General features: G+C 42.6%; 1 protein-coding gene across 3 annotated transcripts in view; it reads right to left on the bottom strand.

The window, feature by feature from the left end:
• NAXD (NAD(P)HX dehydratase) overlaps positions 1–22,435 on the bottom strand; it is a 50,981-nt gene extending 28,546 nt beyond the window's left edge. Inside the window, exons 1-2 of one of the 3 annotated variants that reach the window (XM_089693586.1) lie at positions 7,701–8,586; positions 98–466 (exon numbers count right to left, since the gene is read on the bottom strand). In XM_089693586.1, coding sequence (XP_089549712.1) covers positions 98–466; positions 7,701–8,259 — 928 coding nt within the window. In that variant the 5' untranslated portion in view covers positions 8,260–8,586. Of the gene's footprint in view, positions 1–97; positions 467–7,700; positions 8,587–22,194 lie in introns of those variants that run through there. The other 2 variants (XM_089693588.1, XM_089693587.1) reach the window with 2 other exon arrangements.
• Positions 22,436–23,947: the final 1,512 nt, after the last annotated feature.

Raw genomic sequence — 23,947 nt, forward strand, 5'->3', positions numbered from 1 at the left:
CCTTTTAATATAGTTCACAAAACATATGTTATATGAGCAATATATAAAAGTGGACACTACGCATCAGCTTTTACAAGGTGACTTGGACATCTTATACCTATAGGTGAAGAATAAGATGCGGTAGTATTAAAGTGCATTGTATCCCCATACGTTCTGATATCTCCTCTGTGGGGGGTGACGACATTGCCAGGCGTAGTTATCTGAGAGGTGGTGGAGGAGATGCTATTAAGCATTTGTCCCAACATCTGCAGCATTTGGATCTCACGGCTGTGCTCAGCTTCTCTTCTTTTCTCCTCTATTTGCAGTCTCTGTTCCTCATATTTGTAGAACTTCTCTTCAGCATCCACACTCTGCTGAAGGAAGCGCTCCATCATTTTGTCCAAAGTCAGGCTTGAGTGATGTTTTTTGGACTTTTTAAGCAGGGGTACCTGAGGTGGATTTGAATTGCCATGAATAGTCTTATAACCTGAGATGGCAAAAAAGGGAAATTATTTTCACCACAATAAATGCAAGGTTGATTATTAAAAAAAAAAAAAAAAAGCTCAAAAGTTTTAGATACAGTAGTAAGCACTATAATAGAATAAATATTGTCTGACAAAAAAGTGAAGGCAACTCTGCAACTCTTTTTCACAGTTTTTCAGGACAACCACTGGAGAGATGGCTATCTAAAACAAAAGCCAAGATAAAAGTAATATAGAGTACAATCTCACTAATGCTACGGTATATAAAAAAAGAAGGAAATTATATACAAAAAGGAAAATAGGGAGTAATTTGCCATCCTGAAAAATACTGGAGAGTAAGTCACTAGGTAAACACATTCTTATCAGGTAATCTCTGGAAAGTTTTAAAGGGAGGAATCTGGGGAGGAAACAGCTTGCAGAACTGTCCAAAGGCCTGTTCTTACCTACAGAGCTCAATCCTATACGGCCTTTAATATTAGTGACAAGTTAACTGTCCACAACCAAATTTCAGGCATAGCTTGTCTTATTTACATAAAAGTAATGATTCTTCCTTTTTAGGGACCAACAAACAGCATTTGAAGGCTTCTCTTATTCCAGTTTTACAGAGTTTTAGAAAAGCCAGAATGTGTTTTCGAACTAACATATCATGAAAATACTTTTCTTTTTTACTGGAAGGATTGTTACAAAAAAAAGTAAACATTTTTTCAGATCTAATATTATTTCAAAACATCCTAGGAAGGAACCCAAGATCTCTGTAAAGCCCATTTTACCTGGAAAAATAGTCAAGAATGTATCCTTCAGTGGGGGAGTATGCTGATCACACATGTGCAGTCTGGATTTCAAGGTCCGGTTTAAGTGCAGATTGCAATCTACTTGTTCTGCGCTGGTTCAGGACCAGTTTTTGTGATACAGCGGCGGATGGTACTGTTCACAAGTTCAGGGCTGCTTTGGACATGGCTTTGCAAGGCATTTGTGGTTTTGTTGAGGTTGAGAGGAGAGCAAACTGTGCTGAAACCTGATCCTGAACTGAAATCCTGTTCAAAACTGATGACGTGCGATTCAGAAGTGGTTCCCATAGAAGTCAATACCTTTAGTCTGCACCTGATCTGGACTGCACTGCTCAGAAATTGGACAGGACTCTTTTCATTCCTCACTGCCAGTGCACCAGACATATGTGAACAGGCACCATAGGAAGCCATGTGATTTCACATGTCATGTGGATTGGATGCAGTTCTAACTTCATCCACTCCACATATACGTGAACCGGCAAAGTTGATCTCCAGATTTTCTTTAACTTTAAATAGTTTACTTGGAACAAGCCGATAAACAAATGATTGACTTCACTAACAGTTGCAGCAGCTGTGTGGTCTGTATAAACTGTATGTAGCCTTTGCTGCATACAGAATACAGCGCTGTGTTCTGGAAATGAGTTGAGATCTTCCCGTTCCATTCCCAGAACAAAATCAAGTTGGGCTGAGTGATTCTGCTGACTTCACAAACTCTGCCTTAGCCAAAGGAAGTTTTGAATTTGAAGAATATAAAGCTTTCCCAGCACTCAGCCCACCTCCATTTTGTCCCTGGATTGGGACAGGTAGGTCTGGTCCTGCTGTTGAACACAGCGCTGTATACTGTATGGATGTAGTGGATACTACATATAGTTTATACAGCGCTCCCAGCCACTGCAACTTATGGTGAAATAAATAAATGGTCTGGACCAGCTTGGTCCAAGCAAACTACTTAAAGTTAATGAAACCAGGAGATTAGCTTTAACCTCGATCCTCAACTTAACTAGAAGTTGAGATATGACAAATTAAGCAAATCTTTTCTCCTCTCCATCCCACTACACAAATACATTTTTATTTAGGTTTTAATTTTTAATGTACAGTGTTCGGTCCCGTCCCCCATGTACGAATGACATGCACGGAGCTCCCTGTGCATAGTCTTCCATTCACAAAGGAAGAGGAGAGTGTGCCTTGCTATGTGTGATCAGGAGGCCCACTGGCTGAGAATGGAATAGCCTGCAATCTACCGATGACGTTACAAAGGACATGGCTTTGTGGGATCAGATCGATGGCAGAAAAGAAGAGGATCCTGCAGGACAACGCTGGATCCGCTGAGCGGGTAATTATCTGAATCCACTACCAGCTAAGCAGAGGGGAGGGGTAAAGATCCACTTTAAGCAATGTCTCAGTATCATCAGCTTCTAGTCTTGCTTAGTCTGAGACAAGGGATCAGCTGGATCAGTTAGCACTTCATCCTCTGCTTTCCCTCTCCACATACCATTCAGGATTATCGGAGGTACAGCTGAAGTAATAGGAGTGGCTGTGGTTTGGGGTACAGGAGAAATTTGAAGTGAAACCTTAGAAACATAAAAATGTTTGCTTAATCTACATCTAATTCCTACACTTTACCTCCAACAGGTAAAATAATGTTTAGGGCCAATTCACGCTGACTTGCGCTAAAATGTATAGAAAATGGATGTACATTTCCATCCATGTTAGTCGCGCGCCGACATCCGTTGACATACATTTTGCCGTCCATTGGCATGCATTTTAGTGTGTGTCAAAGCATACTGCATTTTCACAGAATATCCTGTGCATTGTGTTGACATCCACTTGCATCCGCTTACATCAATTGTGTTGTGTTAAAATGCATACATGTTGCATTTTAGCACAACTTAGGTCAAGGGAGTGTTATGGTGTGAATAGGACACATTGGAAATGATTGTCTTTCAGATGTCCTTGCGCTGATCTGCATTTTACAGCTGTGCTAAAATGCAGATCAATGCACCGGTGTGAATTGGCCCTTAGCAAAAAAAAAAAAAAAAAAAAAAAAAAAAACACATTGAGCCCAGGTTCATACTGATGAGGTGTGGAATTTCTGCTCCTCATCATACTTGCACCCAGTTGCAGGTGTGTATTTTAAGCTAACACCCTGAAATTGGTTCTCAGAACACGGTGCAAAGTGCAGGATCGGATCACATGGCTGTGAACACCCATGCGATACGATTCTGGTGTGGACAAAAACAAAGGGTCCTGCACTATTTTGGTGCAGATGCGTGTGATTTGAGCTACACAAATTGCACCACACAGAAATAGTATTTGATTTGCACAGAATTGTGGTGCAGTTTCTGTGGAAATCACATGTGATATGCAGCACAGCATCAATATGAACCCATGCTGAGGGGAATTTATAAAAACTGGAGTAGCTGTGCATGTTAACCAATTAGCTTCTTTCATTTTCAAAAGCTAAAGCAGAACTAAAGTCATTGATATAACGGTTTAAAAAATGGTTACATTCCCAGCATGCTGGGATGGTAACTGTCACATCTGCTTTTGTTCTCAAACTGTCAAACCATCAAATGTCTGGTTTTATAACTGATCACATGTGCAGCACCAAGGCAGCTGAAAATCAGAGACTAAGATGGTGGCTACCTTGACTGAAAAGGATAATTTAGTTCTGCTTCTGAATAAGCTAAAGATAGAATCTGGAGCAGATGTGCATGGCAGCCTATCAGCTGCTCTCTGCTCCAGATGTAAGAAACTTGCATTCCAGCCATTCATACCTGGGCTTACTGCACTAAACCTTAGTAGCATTGCGTGCACTGTCTAGTCGTAGCAGCTTTCAGCCTCTTAGAGTTCAAAGTGGTAGTAAAGTCTGCTTTGGGATTTTTACTTACAGGTAAGCCTATAATAAAGCTTACCTGTAGGTAAAATTAAATCTCCTAAACGTTCACCGTTTAGGAGATATTCTACAGAGCAGCAGCAGGCGACAATACGGACGCATGCGCTCTGAAGGAATGGCGTATCCATGCTGCTCCTTCAGAACACTATACGGAGGGCTGCGACTCCCACCCGCATGAGCGGGAGTGACGACATCGCAGCTTGGCCATTCAAGCTGCCACAGCCCACAAGGAAGACAGAGTGAGGATGGAAGCCTTGTCAGCAGTGACAGCACACCGCTGGAGGGCTTCGTTCTAAGGCAAGCATTTCATAATGTGCTAGTATGTGATGCATTCTAGCACATCACATTATGAAATTGCTTTGCAGGGCACTTAAAAATTTTTTTTTTTTAAAGCCACAGTTTACTACTGCTTTAACAGGCTGCCAGCAGAGGAGTTAGACAGTTCATCTATGCCTTCCACCCGCATCTAAACGCTGGAGCCTAAAGTGGTTGTAAAGGCTCAAGTTTTTTTTACCTTCATGCATTCTATGCATGAAGGTAAAAAAAACCTTCTGTGCAGCATTCCCTCCTTAGCCCTCCCTAGTACTCACCTAAGCCCACTCCGGACCCAGCAATGTGCACTGGAGTTTAGGCTAATCCAGGACTCACTCTCCTCATTGGCTGAGACAGAAGCAGGAGCCACTGGCTCCCGTTGCTGGCAATCACAGCCAGTGAGCCAATGAGAAGAGAGAGGGGGCAGGGCCAAGACGCAGCACTGTGTCTGAATGGACACACGGGGCAGCAGATGCCTCCCATAGCAAGCTGCTTGCTGTGGGGGCACTCAACAGGAGGGAGGGGCCAGGAGCTCCGGCAGGTGACCCGAGAAGAAGAGGATCCGGGCTGCTCTGTGCAAAACCACTGCACACAGCAGGTAAGTATAGACATGTTCTTTTTTTGTTTTTATTTAAACCTTTAGAATCACTTAACCAATCTGCATGGGACCTAAACCGTGTGTACATCATTTTATGCACATATTAGGAATGTCGTGTTCTACTTCTGACCCATCATGAGAGCCTTCATTTTTATCACAGTGACACAGTTTAATGGACCGCTCACCCAGCAGAACTTGGACCAGCACAGCCTAAAAATGTTGGTTCTGGATCAGAATACGCTTCCAGTGGTATGAGAGATCACTTCTAGGCCAAATGTCCCAGCAGCCATTGGGTTGTGGCATCTAATAACCCTCATTTACTTCTGAAAAAAAATTGAATCCCGAGACATCTATGCCATTCAAATGACGTTGTAGAGTAAAAGGAGAATGGGGACCCAGGAGAAAAGCTACTTTGAAGCACCAGCTGCCCAAGAAATCCAAAATTAGCAAGACCCTGGCAGGTAGATGGTCGATGCAAATGTAAAGCTACATGGACACAAGAACTGAGGACACTCTCTCTGTCAGATGAGAAATTCACCTACCCAATGGTTGTCTTGTAAAAACAGGAAAATGCAATAATGTGATCTGGGGACATGGAGCTGGCCAAACACTGGTACTGTGTAGTTCTGTTAAGTAATTTGGATTTTCTAGTCATTAGTGGTGTCATGTTGATATTTTTCAACTGCAGTGATGAGAACATTTGAAGGGCAGGTCTGAAAATCTACTAGTGTATAGCCAGCTTCAGTATGCACAGAGGAGTCTCAGACAAATAACTACAAATCAAACCACAAAGATAGAGAGCTGTAGAATAATGGATGGAAGGGGAGCTCAGGAATTAAAAGTGGAACTCTAGGATTTTTAAATGTCAGTGCACACTGGCCATCTCTCCTAGACACTTTTCCTCCTGGCAGCAACATTTTGGTGGAAAAAAAAACGCTTGATGCATGTAACACATTTAGGTGCCAGGAGGAAAAGTGACTAGGAGAGATGGCCAGTCTGCATGAGGCCACGAGGGATGTAAATGACAGGCTGGGCTCAAAGACCCAATGTAGATGATGGTGGTGGGGTTAATGATGGCTGTGATGTTGATTATGATGATGGCAGATGGTGGTGGTGGTTGTAATGATGATTATGATGGTGGTGGTGTGTTGATAGTGGTGATGTTTATTATTATGATAATTATGATTAAGGTGGTGGTGATGCTGAAGATGGCGGTGGTGGTTGTTATGTTGATGATTATGATGGCGATGATGTTGATGGTGGTGTGTCGATTATTATAATGATGGTGGTGGTGTGTTGATCATTATGATGGTGGTGGTGATGGTGGTGTGTTGATTATGATGATGATGATGGTGGTGGTGATGTTGATTATTATGGTGGTGGTGGTGGTGATGTTGATGGTGGTGTGTTGATCATTATGATGGTGGTGGTGTGTTGATCATTATGATGGTGGTGGTGGTGGTGATGTGTCGATGATGGTGGTGATGATGTTGATGGTGGTGTGTCGATTATTATAATGATGGTGGTGGTGTGTTGATCATTATGATGGTGGTGGTGGTGATGGTGGTGTGTTGATTATGATGATGATGTTCATGGTGGTGGTGATGTTGATTATTATGGTGGTGGTGGTGATGTTGATGGTGGTGTGTTGATAATTATGATGGTGGTGTGTTGATAATTATGATGGTGGTGGTGTGTTGATCATTATGATGGTGGTGGTGTGTTGATCATTATGATGGTGGTGTTGGTGATGTGTCGATGATGGTGGTGATGATGATGTTGATGGTGGTGTGTTTATTATTGATGATGATGGTGGTGATGTTGATAATTATGATTGTGGTGGTGGTGATGCTGAAGATGGTGGTGGTGGTTGTTATGTTGATGATTATGATAATGGTGGTGGTGATGCTGAAGATGGCGGTGGTGGTTTTTATGTTGATGATGATGGTGGTGATGTTGATTATTAGGATGATGATGATGGTGCTTGTGGTGGTGATGTTGACGGTGGTGTGTTGATTATTATGATGATGGTGGTGGTGATGTTGATGGTGGTGTGTTTATTATAATAATGGTTGTGGTGGTGTGTTGATTATTAGGATGATGGTGGTGGTGGTGTGTTGATTATTATGATGATGGTGGTGATGTTGGTGTGTTGATTATTATGATGATGGTGGTGATGTTGGTGTGTTGATTATTATGATGATGGTGGTGATGTTGGTGTGTTGATTATTATGATGATGGTGGTGATGTTGGTGTGTTGATTATTATGATGATGATGGTGGTGGTGATGTTGATTATTATGATGGTGGTGTGTTGATTATTATGATGATGGTGGTGATGATGATGTTGATTATTATGATGATGGTGGTGGTGGTGGTGTGTTGATGATGGTGATGTTGATTACTATGATGGTGGTGGTGGTGTGTTAATTATTATGATGATGGTGTGTTAATTATTATGATGATGATGTTGATTATGATGATGGTAGTGGTGTGTTAATTATTATGATGGTGGTGTGTTGATTATTATGGATGATGATGTTGATGGTGGTGGTGATGTTAATTATTATGATGGTGGTGGTGTGCTGATCACTATGATGATGGTGGTGGTGTTAATGGTTATGTTGAATGATGATGGTGTCTCACCTTCTCCGGGGTGCAGAGGGATAGCGAATCCTCCGCCGTCCTCCACCTTGATGGGGTGTTCGGAGCCCTCCCCAGAGTCCTCGGTGAAGTTGTCCTGAGATGACTCGGGTCCCCCCTCCTCGTCCTCGATGTCCTCCTCGTCGTCCTCCCGGGACTCTCCCTCCGTACAGAGGGGTTCGGGGTGCAGGAGGACGGTTCCACAGGGGTGCTCCATGCCGCTGCTGGCCGGGGCGGGCCGGGTGCTGAGTATACGATCCATCTCGTCGTAGTAGCGGCAGATCTTGCGAGCGTGGCCGTTCTTGGTGAAGCCCTCCCGGGCCTGGTAGTACTGGCGCTTGAGGCCCTTGATGCGGATGCGGCACTGCTCGGGGGTTCGCTCGAAGCCTAGCTCGTTGAGGCGGCCGGCCACGTCCCGGTACACATGGCTATTGCGGAAATTACCGTCCAGGGCCGACTGTACGTCCGCCTCCCCCCAGATGTCCAGCAGGGCTCGGGTCTCCATGTCCGACCACAGGAAGCCCCGGGTGTTGGAGATCAGACGGCGCACACACACCGACATCGTGGCCCGTAGAAGATCGCTCACTCAGTGCCTGATCCCCGGAGAGCGGCACACACATAGCACATGTACGGCGATCACACGGAGCGCCATTCCCGGGACTCGTCCATGGCTGCACTGCTACCAACCCGGGGGGAGCCCAGCGCCGCACCAGCGTCACACCGCTCCTCTGCCATGCTGTCACCCTGGCCTTTGTCAATAAAGCTTCATCCCATCAAAACAGAAGACATAGGAGCGTAAACAAGCACATCACGAGGGAGCGCTGACGTCAAGACACATTCTACATCGCGTACTTGATTATAGATCCATCTGATCTCCACCCTGCCTGTGTTCTTTATTATACAGACCTGTCATCGCTCCTCTACACCCTCCATGTGCTCTCATACCACCCACATAGTGCTAGAACACATCATGCACTACGACAGCATCTGAACCACATGCAGTCCTTGTACCACCTCATCAGAGGTATACAAACCGTTATGGAAATCAAAAGGTACCAGTAAAGATACTTACAGCTGTCCTTAAATGGCACTAAACCCACCAATTGAACAGTTAAAAAACACCAGTTCCATTCCTGGCATCCAATGAGTACTGTCACATTAGCTTGTGTTCTCACCCAACTGTCAAACCATCAAATGTCTGCTGTCATAACTGAGCACAGGTGCAGTACCATGGCAGTTACAGATCAAACAGAGGCCAAGATGGCAGCTTCCTTGGCTGAAATGGATAGGAGGGTTTAGTTCCGCTTTAACTATAGCTGTGCACACGACTTTTTAAAAATTATTTGTTGAAACTTCAAAATCAGTTACAGAAAATAACAACCACAGTTGAAGAAGTGCATGACAATAAAATAAATCAAATGATATATCAAAGCCAGGAATCAAATAATTACTTACTTCTATGGTGCTTAAATATACAATTAACATAAATTAATTTATAAATATGAATTAAAAAATGATATGTGATTATAACAAATATTAATAAAAAATTAATGAAAAATTGGAATGTTAATTCTATGTGAATAAAATAAATAGAATAGAATTGACATTCCAATTTTTCATTAATTTAATTTTTTATTAATATTTGTTATAATCACATATAATTTTTTAATTCATATTTATAAATTAATTTATGTTAACTGTATATTTAAGCACCATAGAAGTAAGTAATGATTGGATTATAGGTGGTATATTAAGAAATTCACACAACCAAAAAAGGTTAATCACAAAAGGTTGATAATATTGGAGCGCGGTACAGTATAAGAATTCATTAATTTCATACACCTAGAGAGGGTGTAATTAGTGCCTGGCGATCCAATATTTAATAAATATTCACTTAAGCACACAATTAACACTAATAATAGAGCAAGTTAACTCCTGGTGGCTCACAAATAACTATTCTATTAAAAAAGCCAGGAATTAGTTAAGCCCCTTTCACAAGGTCATTCTAATCAGGTCCACCTGGTAATTTTTCAGGCGGACCTCATCTGAAGCTCCATGCAGCCCTATGGACAGGTGGACGTACATGCCAAAAAAAAAAAGACAGCATCCTCTTCCATTTTTTTCAGACCTGAATTTGACAGATTGGGGGTAGCCTGATGCAAATGGACAGCAGAGTCCATTTACAACCAGCCACCCATAGAGTTGTCAAAGGCCTGCTGAGTCAGCTGGATACAAACTGAAGGGCACAGATTGTTTAAAAAAAAAAATGCATCCCATTCAGCATGGGATCTGCTCAAGTTGGGAGAGGAACCTGTTCCAAACAAACCTGTAAGATATGCACAGGACAGTAACTCATTCCAAAGTTTGTGTATATTTGTTTTTTTTTCTTTTGTAGAAATGAGCAGTGTTAATTTTGATGTCAAATTTCGATTTTGTTTTAGTCAGTCTTGACTAAAATGCCATTTTAGTTATCTGAATTTAGTCATATTTTAGTCAACTAAAAATGCCCTACATTCTAAAATCTACAGTATATTTTAGTCAACTAAAATCTAATGGGTTTAATTAAATTGTAATGCATTATCTAAGCATTTCTCTAGAATTTCCAAACTCATACTCCTAGAGTAAAAATCTAATAACATTATTTATGGTATTAAAGTGTTACTAAACCCAGGACCCTGCATTCATTCTGGTCTCCCACAGTACATGGAAATGCAATTATTTTAGTAAATATAAACGTATAAGTACCTTTTCTCATCACTAGTGTCCCCAAGCACATGTTAAAGTTTTTTTTTTGGGGGGGGGGTTCTTTCTGCTCTAATGCAGAACCCCTGATCTGTTTGGGCAGTGCTGATTGGCCCTGTGCTGATCACATGCACTCTCAAAAGAAAGAAAAAAAAAAAACCAAACAAACCTCTCTAGCAATACATACCAAGCTGAACATGTGCAGAGTGACTCCACACCATATGTTATCAGGAGATAAAAGGGGGGGCAGAGGTGGTCAGAAAAGTCAGGATCAAACAGCATTTTTACACAGTGCAGAGGATTAACCCCTTAGGTTCCACAGTGAGTATAACAAGCATGTTTTACTGCATATACAGACTGATTTTACTGTTGTGGGTTTAGTAACACTTTAGGGTTTGAACATGCACGACAGACACAGATTTAGCTTTTGTAATATATAAAGGTCTTTATGTGATTAAAGCCAAGTTTCATAAACCGGTGGGTAAAGTAGTTGTTCAGGTTCAGGACAGGTTTAGACAATGTTCAGGACAGGATTTTTTCATACAGCTGCCAATTCAGTGACTAGAGAGCAAACAGTGCTGAAATAGTGTTCAAAACTGATGACGTGTGTGATTCATTTTCGTTTAGTTTTCATTCGTTAATGAAAATTTATATTTGTCAGTGAAAACATGCCGCTGACAAAATTGACAAATATTTTCTCAGATGAAATTAACACTGGAAAGGAGCTGAAAAATATACAATTGAGAGAAGGAATCAGGCACATAAAGAAAAAGAATTATCAAAAGCAAGGGGCAATAGAACGTGGGAGAAGCAAGACCATAGGGAAAACACAAGAAGAGGTGGAGGAAATAAAGGGTAGGGTGAAAAATGGGGATCCTACCCCAGGGACTTGACAGTTTTATTTTTGTATGCCAACAGCACTTATATTTAAAGATGTGAAAAAACTCACATTTTTTTTACATTTTCTCTGTGTCCACTCTTGTCCATTTTTTTTAGTACATTGTAGCATAATTACATGATTATTTTTATTGGGCATCACTGCATGAAGACAGACATGCCTTGATTTTCCAAACTACAGCCCACACAGCAGAGATCTGAACAACCACATTGAATAACTTCTTATGACACATGCCTTGTTATGCTTTGCAACACATATTAAAACATGAACGCTTGGATAGGGAGGCCTACATTCCATAGCGTGGAAGCTATAGCTTGCATAGGTGTGCGCAGCCAACTGCATCAGGGTGTGCATGCCAAAGCTCAAGCATACACGCGTGGGAGATATATAAAAAAAATATAAAATCTATGTGTGTGTGTGTATAATATTTATACATACACATGGTATCTCACTGAAGTGAGTACACCCCTCACATTTTTGTAAATATTTTATTCTATCTTTTCATGTGACAACCCTGAAGAAATTACACTTTGCTACAATGTGAAGTAGTGAGTGTATAACAATGTAAATTTGCTGTCCCCTCAAAATAACAACATACAGCCATTAATGTCTAAACTGCTGACAACAAAAGGGAGTACTCCCCTAAGTGAAAATGTCCAAACTGGGCCCAATTAGCCATTTTCCCTCCCCGGTGTCATGTGACTCATTAGTGTTACAAGGTCTCAGCTGTGAATGGGGAGCAGGTGTGTTAAATTTGGTGTTATCGCTCTCACTCTTTCATACTGGTCACTGCAAGTTCAACATGGCACCTCATGGAAAAGAACTCTGAGGATCTGGAAAAAAAACGAATTGTTGCTCTACATACTCACATCTGTGAGATACTGTTCACACACACAAACACTTTACATAACATATCTCAATGGGGAAAAATATCATGCCGGATATCTATACTGATTTGGACTGGTTAATGTGTTAGGAACGTAAGGATGCTCCATCGTTTGATGGAAGTGAAAATAATCAACATACAGAGGACTGAATTCAGACACCCTGAAAATCAAAGTGAAAAAATGATGCAGCAGGCTAGTCCATTTTGCTGAAATTTAATTGCAACAACTCAAAATGGTACACAGTAGTTTTTATGGCCCCCATGTGCTTGTATGTATGCCTGATATCAGGGCATGCTCCTAATGAGACAGCAGATGATATCCTGTGGTATTTCCTCCCAGATCTGAAACAGAGCATCACTGAGCTCCTGGACAGTCTGAGGTGCAACCTGGCAGTGTCAGATGGACCGAAACATGATACCCCAAGATGTTCTATTGGATTTAGGTCAGGCAAGCATGGGGGCCATTCAATGGTATCAATTCCTTCATCCTCCAGGAACTGCCTGCATACTCTCACCACATGAGGCTGGGCATTGTCGTGCACCAAGAGCAACCCCGGATCCACTGCACCAGCGTAGGTTCTGACAATGGGTCCAAGGATGTTATCTTGATACCTAATGGCAGTCAGGGTGCCATTGTCTAGCCTGTAGAGGTCTGTGCATCCCTCCATGGATATGCCCCCCAGACCATCACTGACCCACCACCAAAACGGTCATGCTGAACATTGTTACAGGCAGCATAACATTCTCCATGGCTCCTCCAGACCCTTTCATGTTTGTCACATGTGCTCAGGGTGAACCTGCTCTCATCTGTGAAAAGCACAGGTCATCAGTGGTGGACCTGCCAATTCTGGCAAATGGCAATTGAGCTCTATGGTGCAGGGCAGTGAGCACAGGGCCCACTAGAGGATGTCGGGCCCTCAGGCCACCCTCATGAAGTCTGTTTCTGATTGTTTAAGAGACATTCACACCAGTGACTTGCTGGATTTCACTTTGTAGGGCTCTGGTAGTGCTCATCCTGTTCCTCCTTACACAAAGGAGCAGATACCAGTCCTGCTGATGGGTTAAGGACCTTCTACTGCCCTGTCCAGCTCTCCTAGAGTAAATACCTGCCTCCTGGAATCTCCTCCATGCTCTTGAGACTGTGCTGGGAGACACAGCAAACCTTCTGGAAATGGCACATATTGATGTGCCATCCTGGAGGAGATGGACTACCCGTGCAACCTCTGTAGGGTCCAGGTATCGCCTCATGCTAACAGTAGCGACACTGACCCTAGCCAAATGCAAAACTAGTGAAAAACAATCAGAAAAGATGAGTAGGGAAAAAAATGTCAGTGGTCTCCATCTGTAAAACCATTCCTGTTTTGGGGGTTGTCTCATTGTTGCCCATCTAGTGCACCTGTTAATTAAATTAACACCAAACCAGCTGAAGCTGATTAACAACCCCCTCTGCTACAACTGACCAGATCATTATCCCAGGAGTTTAATTGACTTGATGCTATACTCTAATTAAAAAGCGTTCCTTTCATTTTTTGAGCAGCGTGTATACACACACACAAACTCTTCCAGTAGAGAAGTATAAGAAACTCACTGAGGTGTGCATGAAGGGTGTGCTACCAAATATTAAACTGAAGGTGCCAATAATTTTGTCCAGTCCATTTTTGGGGTTTTGCATGGAATGTATCAGATTTGGCTTTTTGTTTCTCCACTTTATTATGTCATACCAATACAAAACAAAATAAACATGAGAATGCCTAAACATTTGTAATTGCAACACTTTTCTGGGTGAAGTGGTGCATTATCTGACATTGATGCAGGGGTGCCAATTTTTTTGGCTATGACTGTATAAAAGGGATTGTTTTTTCTCAGAGCATAGGTGCAGAAACTCAACCAGGCCCACCACTGTTCCCTGGGTGGGGGCAGGAGAGCGCACCGCATCAAATGGTGGGTGTGGCCAAATTGCACTAAGAGTGGGAGGGCCTTAAAGGGGCATTAAATACCAAGAATGTACTACATACAGAAAGAAGAGTTAAGAAGTGAGCAGAGTGCAGGGTTCAGGAGTGCGCTACCTGCAGAATGCAGGGTTCAGGACTGCGCAGTGTACAGAGTTCAAGGTGAACAGATTACAGAGTTCAGGGGTGCACAGTATACAGAGTGCAGACTTTGTGGTGAACAGTTTACAGAGTTCAGGGGAGTGCAGAGTTGTACAGAAGGCAGGGTTCAATACTGCATATCTCACTGGCCACTTTAAACCAAAAATGACAATCCCTGAGAATGACATCTTCAACAGGATTGACATCCTAATCCTAGCACAAGTCCCTCTAAACCTCCATCCACTGAAAATCCTCTTCTCTTGCTATCACAATTTCTCCCGCTAGCTGTACAAATGTCACCAAAAAACCCCAAAATGTTAGCCCCTCAAATCTCCCCTCCCAACACAGACCTCAGATACAGTGCGACTTGATGTGTGGGAGATTATCTTCCTCCCAGGCTCCTCTGCGTGGTCTGTCATAAGAGAAGCCAAGGAGGAGCCTAGTGGAAGCTTCTTTGGCTCCATTAAACCAGCATGAGTGGCGGCAGATGCTGCGGGATCCGGTAATTGAAGCAGAGCAATGCTTGGATCCCCATCACTAGTAATGCCATTGTTGACCCCCCCCATTCCCGTATATTAAAGCATCTGTATCTGGGTACTTGGGGGGGGGGGGGGGAAATGGGGGAAATCGGTGCAGCCGCTCAGAGAAGAGAGATGTCACTTCCAAATATAGAAGCTGGGCTTCTGTACTTAGAAGTTACAGTAGTGAGCAGAAAGTGCAGGGCCAGCGGCAGAGCCCTGTGCGCAAGGAGTGATTAGGGTGTGCACAGGCACAAGCATGCCTATGATAGCTTAGGCCAGGATTTGTTTGTTCATGCGCATTGACAAATGGTTTGCTTATATAGATTAGGTATTTCAGGAGCATTGTGTATTTTTAAAACTTCTTGCACTGGGGAAGGGAGGGGGGAGAACCCCAATAAGTGTAATGATACTAAAAATAAAGTTACATTTTCAAAGATCCACACTCATGCAGACATTTAGGTTGCATCTGCAAAAACACAACATACTAGGTATCTCTATGCAGAGGTAGAAGAATAATTTTAGGGTCATCTTTTGGGTTTAATTTTAGAGTGATAAGGTCTAATTGTTTTTTAACCTGTTACCACTGTTCTGTGCTGGGAGTCCATTCACCCAGCACCTCCAGAACTGTGACCAGTCACTCCACTCCCTGTCACAGTTTACAATCTATCATATGATCACTGTGTCAGCCACAGTGATCACATGCTCAGGTAATGCTTTTGGCATTAAGGACTACTTAAAAGGGACAGTGGGAGCCAGCTGTTAAGGGGTTAATGTGTTGGCCACTTACAATTTTGGATAGTGTACATTTTCCCCGTATTGCACAGAATTTTAAACACTTCAGCTTCCACACCTGACCAGAGCAATTTTACATGTCCATTATGAGACTATTAATCTGACGATAACTTGTCATGTCATTTTGTAAGATAAAGTAATACATATATCATTTTTACGGACAAACAAGGACCTTTGGTTATGTGATATTTTCTTGGAAAATGATTTTTTATTTTTAATACAATTCATAGAAAAAAAAAATTAACAAAATTACAAAATTTATATACATACAGTAAATATACGTTAATCAGATTTAGCTTAAATAGTGTTCCTGTAAAAAACTATACCTTTTATTGTATAATTTGTGCCATTTAAAATGACAATTATGATTCTGGTACAAAGCATTACAATAATCTATACAAATGAAAAACAAAATCCTTCTCATTTAGGTGACATCATACATATGGAATCTCATCCCTTAAATCTGCAGATGAATCAGAGTAGCTACAAAACTAACAATGTTACTTTGTACCTCACTATCTCAGCATTTATAACCACTGTGTTCAATGACAACAGCAGTTTGTACAGGTGCTAGATTTACACAGCAACTGTCAACTATCAATAGTCAGGAAGTACCAGCAAGTGCGAGAAGGGCAGAGGCAGTACAACACACCAGTTTACCCTGATGAAGTTTTTTTTGGATGTGTATGAGGCTTCCAGTGTCCACAACTAGTTAAAATTAGATATAGAACATACGCAATAATTAATGTGTATCTAAGTGGTTAGCACTTTTGCCTAGCTGCACTAGGGTCATCAGTTCGAATCCCAACCACAGAACTACCTGCATGGAGTTTGCATGTTCTCCTTGTGCCTTTGTGGGTTTCCTCCGGGCACTACAAAGACACGCTGATAGGTTAACCTAATACGTGCATGTATGAATGTGAATTTAGGGATTGTAAACTCCTTGAGGGCAGGGAATGATGTGTATGTATAATATGAAAAGCATTGCATAAATTGACGGCGCTATACAAGTACCTGTAATAAATAAATCTACAGTTAAAATGTAAAATCATATATTAATTTCCACATTGTATTTCAATGATTTCTAGCCTACTCCTATTAATCCTCCTAGTAATTAATTACTACAGATATTTTTTGGCTACCTTTCCATCCCACCCGGCTGAAAAAAACAAAACACTTCTAGGGAGAACACTGCAGAGGCATATGAAAAAAAGGGGGAGACAGAGAGGTGAACCGCTTCCCTGGCTAATTCATTGTGTGTAAAGTTAAGCCTGGGCTACAGAGCAGGCTTTCTACAATGAGATACAGGAAATGGGAAAAAGTTACTCCTGCTGATTGAAGAGAGTATGTAATTCATATGTAACATTTTATATTTACCTACTTTTTGTTTGGTTTTTAATATAAAACCTCCCCAATAATATCTACCTAGCAAAAAACAGGGGGCAGGGCCAAGCCACACTATGTATGTATATAGACACACAGGGGTTTATTTACTAAAGCTGGAGAGTCCAAAATCAGACTCCCTTCTGCATAGAAACCAATCAGCTTCTAACCTCAGCTTGTTCAATGAAGCTTTGGCAATGAAACCTGGAAGCTGATTGGTTTCTATGCAGAAGGGAGTCTGATTTTGGACTCTCCAGCTTTAGTAAATAAACCCCACAGAGTCCAGCTTACGAGCAAGCTCTTTTACACGGATACTGGGATGTAAGGAGTGCCTATAGTCTTAGAATATACAAAATTAAACACAGACCTGATAAAGTAACCCTGATCACAAATCATTACACAGATAACTGTATTGCTGCTTGGTGATCTTTGGAACACAAACATTTCTGACCTTCATCTTAGTTAATATGTAAAGCCCAAACTTTTTGGTTTTTAGGATAGAGTAAGTAAAGGATAAGACCCCAGTCTGGTGTTTTGTGCTGTGTCCAGTCAGAGATTTTCCTTCACTTCCCATCCCAAAGACAAACCAAGTATGAAGAGGAGATTTCTCCAAAGTTAGGGGAAATCCGCTCACAATAGTCACCAGAATAGGTTTCCCTGTTCCAAAATTTCGACTTTATCTACAATTTACCCAATATAACCACTAAGAGATGATATTGAAGATTAAAGCGGCGTTTCTTTCCCCCCCCCCCCCCCACCACCACCAAAACAATTTAAAAATGTCAGCAGCTACAAATACTGTAGTTGCTGAATTTTAATATCAAGGCACTTACCTGCCCAGGGATCCAGAGGTGTCCTCACCCCGAGCTGATTCTACCTAGTAACCTAAACTGATAACCTGTAAAGGCCGGGGGCCATCATCGGAAGCCGGGGGATATCGTAATTGACGTTGGATCTACTGCGGGGCCATTCTTTTTTTTTTCTTTGTCCTGTCTTTTTTCACACTACAGGTTTTTTTTTTTTTGTGAATAAGTAGCGGGACCATGTACCCCACACTGATTCACATGGTGGGGCCGGGATCTGGGGACCCCCTTGTCAAAAGGGCCTTACGGATTCTGATAAGCCCCTGCCCGCAGACCCCCACAACCACCGGCCAGGGTTGTGGGGAAGAGGCCCTTGCCTCCCCTGCCCCAAAGCACCCCCCCATGTAGACAGCATGTTGCCTGGTATGGTTCAAGGGGGGAGGCGCTCGCTCGTTCCCCCCCCTTTCCTGACCTGCCGGGCTGCATGCTCATTTAAGGGTCTGGTATGGATTTTGGGGGGGACCCCGACTTTTTTTAAATTTTGGCGTGGGAGTTCCCCTCAAAATCCATACCAGACCCGAAGGGCTTGGTATGGATGAGAGGGGGGACCCCACGCCCTTTTTTTCAATTTATTATGGTGCCGGTTTTTAAATGTAATTACCGATTTTTTTTTTTCTTCACTATAGCTCAGAGATTCAGCTGTCACTTTTCCCCCAGCTAAAAGAAAAAGTTTCCTTTTAGTTTATTTCCCCAAGTTAAAAGAAACAATGTTTCCTTTAAGTTTCTTAAAAGAAACAAAGCTTCCTTTAACTCCAGGGAAATTCTGTGAGCTATAGTGAAGAAAAAAAGAAAAGCCGGCACTTGCATTTAAAAATCGGCACCGACATACAATTCGTATTGCGGAAAAAATTTGTAAAAAAATAAATTCACCGCAGCATTATTTTCAAAGGATTTTCATTCGTAAACCGACAATTACGTTAACTGTGGCGTTTGTAAACCGAGGTACACCTGTATCTACTCGGTGTAACATCAACTTTTTTGTTTTTACCATTGGGTATTGTATCGTGCTTGTGCGCACTATAATTCATTAAAGTGTATTTTTCCTGAAAATTTGCATTTGATGAACTGCTGTGCAAATATTGTGTGAGAAAGGATTGCAACAACCACCGTTTCATTCTCTAGGGTCTCCGCTTAAAAAAAAAATATATATATAAAAATGTTTGGGAGTTCCAAGTAATTTTCTAGCAAAAAAATGCTGATTTTTACTTGTATGAGAGGATCGTCACAATTTGCCTGGAAGTGGTTAAAGTGGAGCTAAAGTCACTATAAGTCCAAAGTCTGTGGGGGGTTCCTCGCCAGCATCTTCCCCCCATGTGCCAGACTTCGGTCATCTTTGCTGGCTTTTATGGGAGGACTACCTCTGTGCATGTTCAGAAGTCAGTCATCCTGGCACACAGGGAGCATGCTGGCGATGTAAGCTGAGCTACGCATGCGCAGGTCGGTTTTTATGATGCAGAGCTCTGCGAACAGACAAGTAGAAATTTTATTGCAGAAGAAAGAAGTTTTTTGAAGATGCCTTCAACTCCATGTTAAGAATATGTTGTTGTCACATCAGTGGCGGTAATAAGAACTAACTGAATGTGCTGCATGTGTTGGTAAATGTTACTAACACTGGAAGAAAGGTTTGTCTAAATTAGGAGCAGTTATGCTGGGCATACATGGGTCAAATTCCAAATTAATTTTCTTTCAAAAATCAGAAATTTTGTGCATTTCGTAATCCGATGGTACCATTGATTTTGAAATTTGACCAACCAAGCCTTCAATTTCACTTCATGTTGCTACAGGAAAGAATTTTCGTGGCTAGTAATATTCTTTTCTTTCCAGGTAACAGTTCACGTGCATTTCTTAGTAGGGCCCTCTAACCCCTCGTGTACTGTTGTTGTTGCTGTTCTGTTTCTTGTATTGTCCCCCCCCTCTGAGTAAACCCTTTGGCGCTATATAAACTCGATGTAATAAAAATAATAATAATTATTATTATAGTTCTCGCACGATTCTCCCATTGTTGATTATAAATTTACTCTTTTTTTTTTTTTTAATTTCCATGCCTGATCAAATTTGATGTCCACATGAAAATCGTCCATTGCTGCAGCCCAGTAATGGTGCAAAATTAGTACGAAAGTTCTTCTTTGCTCATGCGCATTTCTTTATTGATTACATTTCTTGCACAATTTTTCCATCATTGATTAGAAATTTGTTTGTTTTTTAAAAAATTTCCAACATGCCTGGTCATTTAAAGTCAATGGCCACACGAAAATCATCCGTTGCCGCAACCCCCTAACATTGCAAAATTCAAATGAAAACTCTTAGCTCATGAGCATTTCTTTATCTTTTATATTTCTTGCACAATTCTTCCATCCTTTTTCAAAAACTTCCAACATGCCCGATCAAATTCGATGGCCGCACGAAACTCGTCCGTTGCTGTGACCCGCTAACGTTGCAAAATTCGAATGAGAACTTTTAGCTTGTGCGCATTTCTTTAGCGATTATATTTATCGCACAATTCTTCCATCCTTGATTAGAAATTTGGTCATTTTTTTAAAAATTTTCAACATGCCTGGTCACTCAAAGTCAATGGCCGCTCAAAAATCGTCCGTTTCTGCGGCCCACTAATGTTGCGAAATTCATATTAAAACTCTTAGCTCGTGCACATTTCTTTATCAATTATATTTCTTGCACAATTCTTCCATCCTTTTTCAAAAAACTTCCAACATGTCTGATCAAATTTGATGGCCGCACGAAACTCGTCCGTTGCCGCGGCCTGCTAACGTTGCAAAATTAGAATTAAAACTTTTAGTTTGTGCGCATTTCTTTAGCGATTGTTTGTCGCACAATTCTTCCATGCTCGATAATGTTTCTCGCACAATTCTTCCATCCTCGATAATGTTTCTCGCACAATTCTTCCATCCTCGATAATGTTTCTCGCACAATTCTTCCATCCTTGATGTTTCTCGCACAACTCTTCCATCCTCGATAATGTTTCTCGCACAACTCTTCCATCCTGGATTATGTTTCTCGCACAATTCTTCCATCCTCGATAATGTTTCTCGCACAATTCTTCCATCCTGGATTATGTTTCTCGCACAACTCTTCCATCCTCGATAATGTTTCTCGCACAACTCTTCCATCCTCGATAATGTTTCTCGCACAACTCTTCCATCCTCGATAATGTTTCTCGCACAACTCTTCCATCCTCGATAATGTTTCTCGCACAACTCTTCCATCCTCGATGATGTTTCTCGCACAACTCTTCCATCCTCGATGATGTTTCTCGCACAACTCTTCCATCCTCGATAATGTTTCTCGCACAACTCTTCCATCCTCGATAATGTTTCTTGCACAACTCTTCCATCCTCGATAATGTTTCTCGCACAACTCTTCCATCCTCGATGATGTTTCTCGCACAACTCTTCCATCCTCGATGATGTTTCTCGCACAACTCTTCCATCCTCGATGATGTTTCTCGCACAACTCTTCCATCCTCGATGATGTTTCTCGCACAATTCTTCCATCCTCGATGATGTTTCTCGCACAACTCTTCCATCCTCGATGATGTTTCTCGCACAATTCTTCCATCCTCGATGATGTTTCTCGCACAATTCTTCCATCCTCGATGATGTTTCTCGCACAATTCTTCCATCCTCGATGATGTTTCTCGCACAATTCTTCCATCCTCGATGATGTTTCTCGCACAACTCTTCCATCCTCGATGATGTTTCTCGCACAATTCTTCCTTCCTCGATGATGTTTCTCGCACAATTCTTCCATCCTCGATGATGTTTCTCGCACAATTCTTCCTTCCTCGATGATGTTTCTCGCACAATTCTTCCTTCCTCGATGATGTTTCTCGCACAATTCTTCCTTCCTCGATGATGTTTCTCGCACAATTCTTCCATCCTTGATTTTATTTCTCGTACAATTCTTCCATCCTTGATTAGAAATTTGTTCATTTTTCAAAAAATTTCCAACATGCCTGGTCACTCAGTCTATGGCCGCTCAAAAATCGTCCGTTGCTGCGGCCCACCAATGTTGCGAAATTTGGATGAAAATTCTTACTTAGGATTTTCAAAAGAAAATTCTGTCTTAATTCAGCCCATGTATAGTCCATGAGGAAAATACCGCTGGAAGACAGTTATTGCTATAGCATTCCTGAATTCACCAGACTAGGTCCCCTCACTTCTGTCCATGCTCACCATTACAATGGAGCTGAAACCCCCCAATGTTCTGCCATGCCTGCCCCACTAGCACAGCCCTTCTATTGCCAGCACTACCCACACTATACGGTCTATACAGCACATGGCTGCTGGCGGCGTCCTGTCAGGTACCTGCATCCTGTAGAGAACACAGCAGAACTGCAACCAGGGCCCCCACAGTGGCTGCTGCTATGAAGGAGCCGCAGGAAGACATGCCGAGCAACCCGCTTCTTACCTACAATCCCACACCGAACAAACCGCATCGGGACACTTCCGGGAGCACGGGTCTACGGCACCGCCCACCTGAGGGAGTGACAGCACCACCCACTAATCAGGAAGTAGTGCCAAACCAAGGCGTACAGAACCACGAGAGGGCGTGGCAGGTGTCTAATCAGGAAGCCAATCGGAAAGCGATACCCAAGACCAGGTGACTCAGTTTGACAGTTGCCTTCTGTCACATTCTTGTGAATGTGCGCTGTATTTGCAGGTCTCCAGGAGTCATAGCACTTCATGATGTAACGATCACGTGACTGGCCGCACGTGAAGGAGTTTTGTTTCTAAACTATAAAGGCATGCAGTAAAGAACTGCTAGGGTTGAAGGGCCTGGTCACAACACTCTGTGCTGCAAACCTTTCATGGTGCCTTGCAACATGGGCAATCCTTCAAAGATGAATGGGCTTCAATGCAGGGAAAATATCTGCTCCAAAGATGCAACATCCACAAGCTCCCTTCAGTGCCACCATCTTTGCCCAGTCTTCCTCTGGGTCCAGTGTCTTCAGCTACCCTGATTGGCTAGCCTACGGTGACACCTGGACAGGCATGCTCACGCAACTTTAAAGTAGAATTCTAGTGTTGTGCCCCTATAGTTAGCTAGGGGGAGCTAGATAGGTTTTTTGTTTAGATAGAGGCTGAATAGCAGCATGGGATGAGTCAGCCAGGGTTTTTTGGGTCAGGGCTGAGGACTCTGTAGGTCAGTTCCCTGATACCTCCCCTTGCTCTAGAAACTTGAGGAGTTTCTAGAAGGCAGTGGGTGGGGGTGAAGATAGGCTGATCTCCATAGTTAAGGGATCTTGGCCAATCTCCAAGCAGGAGGCTTGGCATGGGACCAAGACAGCCCTTGTATGATTGAGCCTGGTCAGCAGGGAGAGTAGTGGAAGATGAAGTGAAGGCTGGAGTGTGGATCCTGGGAGGGCTTGTATGATTGAGCCTGGTCAGCAAGGAGAATAGTGTCAGGTGGAAGATGAAGTGAAGGCTGGAGTGTGGAGCCTGGGAGGGGGCCCAGGAGAGGAGCCTACCTGCAGGCAGGAGTTGGAAGGGAGGATCTCTCAGCCACAATCGTCCCCTGAGGCAGGACAGCCTGGGAAGCAGGGAAGGAGCCAGCCCAGCATAAGGCCGGAAGACAGCAACCAATCCACAAACTTGCAGGAGAAGACTGAGTAATCCCACACACCCTGGGCCAGATAAGGGGAGAGGGAATTCTGGTTGGAAACCTGACTAGCCCTTATCTGGGACTGTTGATTTCAAGTGGCAGTTTCTGGGTCCCCTTGCTCAGGGATTCCCTCAGGCAGCTGGGTGAAGAAGAGATTTCATCTGGGTGTCTGAAGTGGTACACCGGGAGGGCTGGAGAGCTCTCCAAGAAGAGAATCTTTGTCTGGGGACTTGTACATAGTTACTATGGAGTTGTCCTCAAGTTGCAGTTTCCTTAGCATTCCATATATCCCTCAACCCTATCCAAGTTCAATACCCTTAATAAAACAAAAAACAAGCTCAAGAATTGTTCACTGTCTTCAGTGTGCATGGTCTGAAGACAATGCGTGTTGCCTGACTAAGCAGGACTATAGGGGGACTCAAAACTCAGCGACTCCTAAGGGGGTAGTGCTACACT

The sequence above is a fragment of the Staurois parvus genome, unplaced genomic scaffold (assembly GCF_062004578.1).
Source record: "Staurois parvus isolate SC_StPar_1 unplaced genomic scaffold, SC_StPar_1.0 ptg000634l, whole genome shotgun sequence".
Taxonomy (NCBI): Eukaryota; Metazoa; Chordata; class Amphibia; order Anura; family Ranidae; genus Staurois; species Staurois parvus.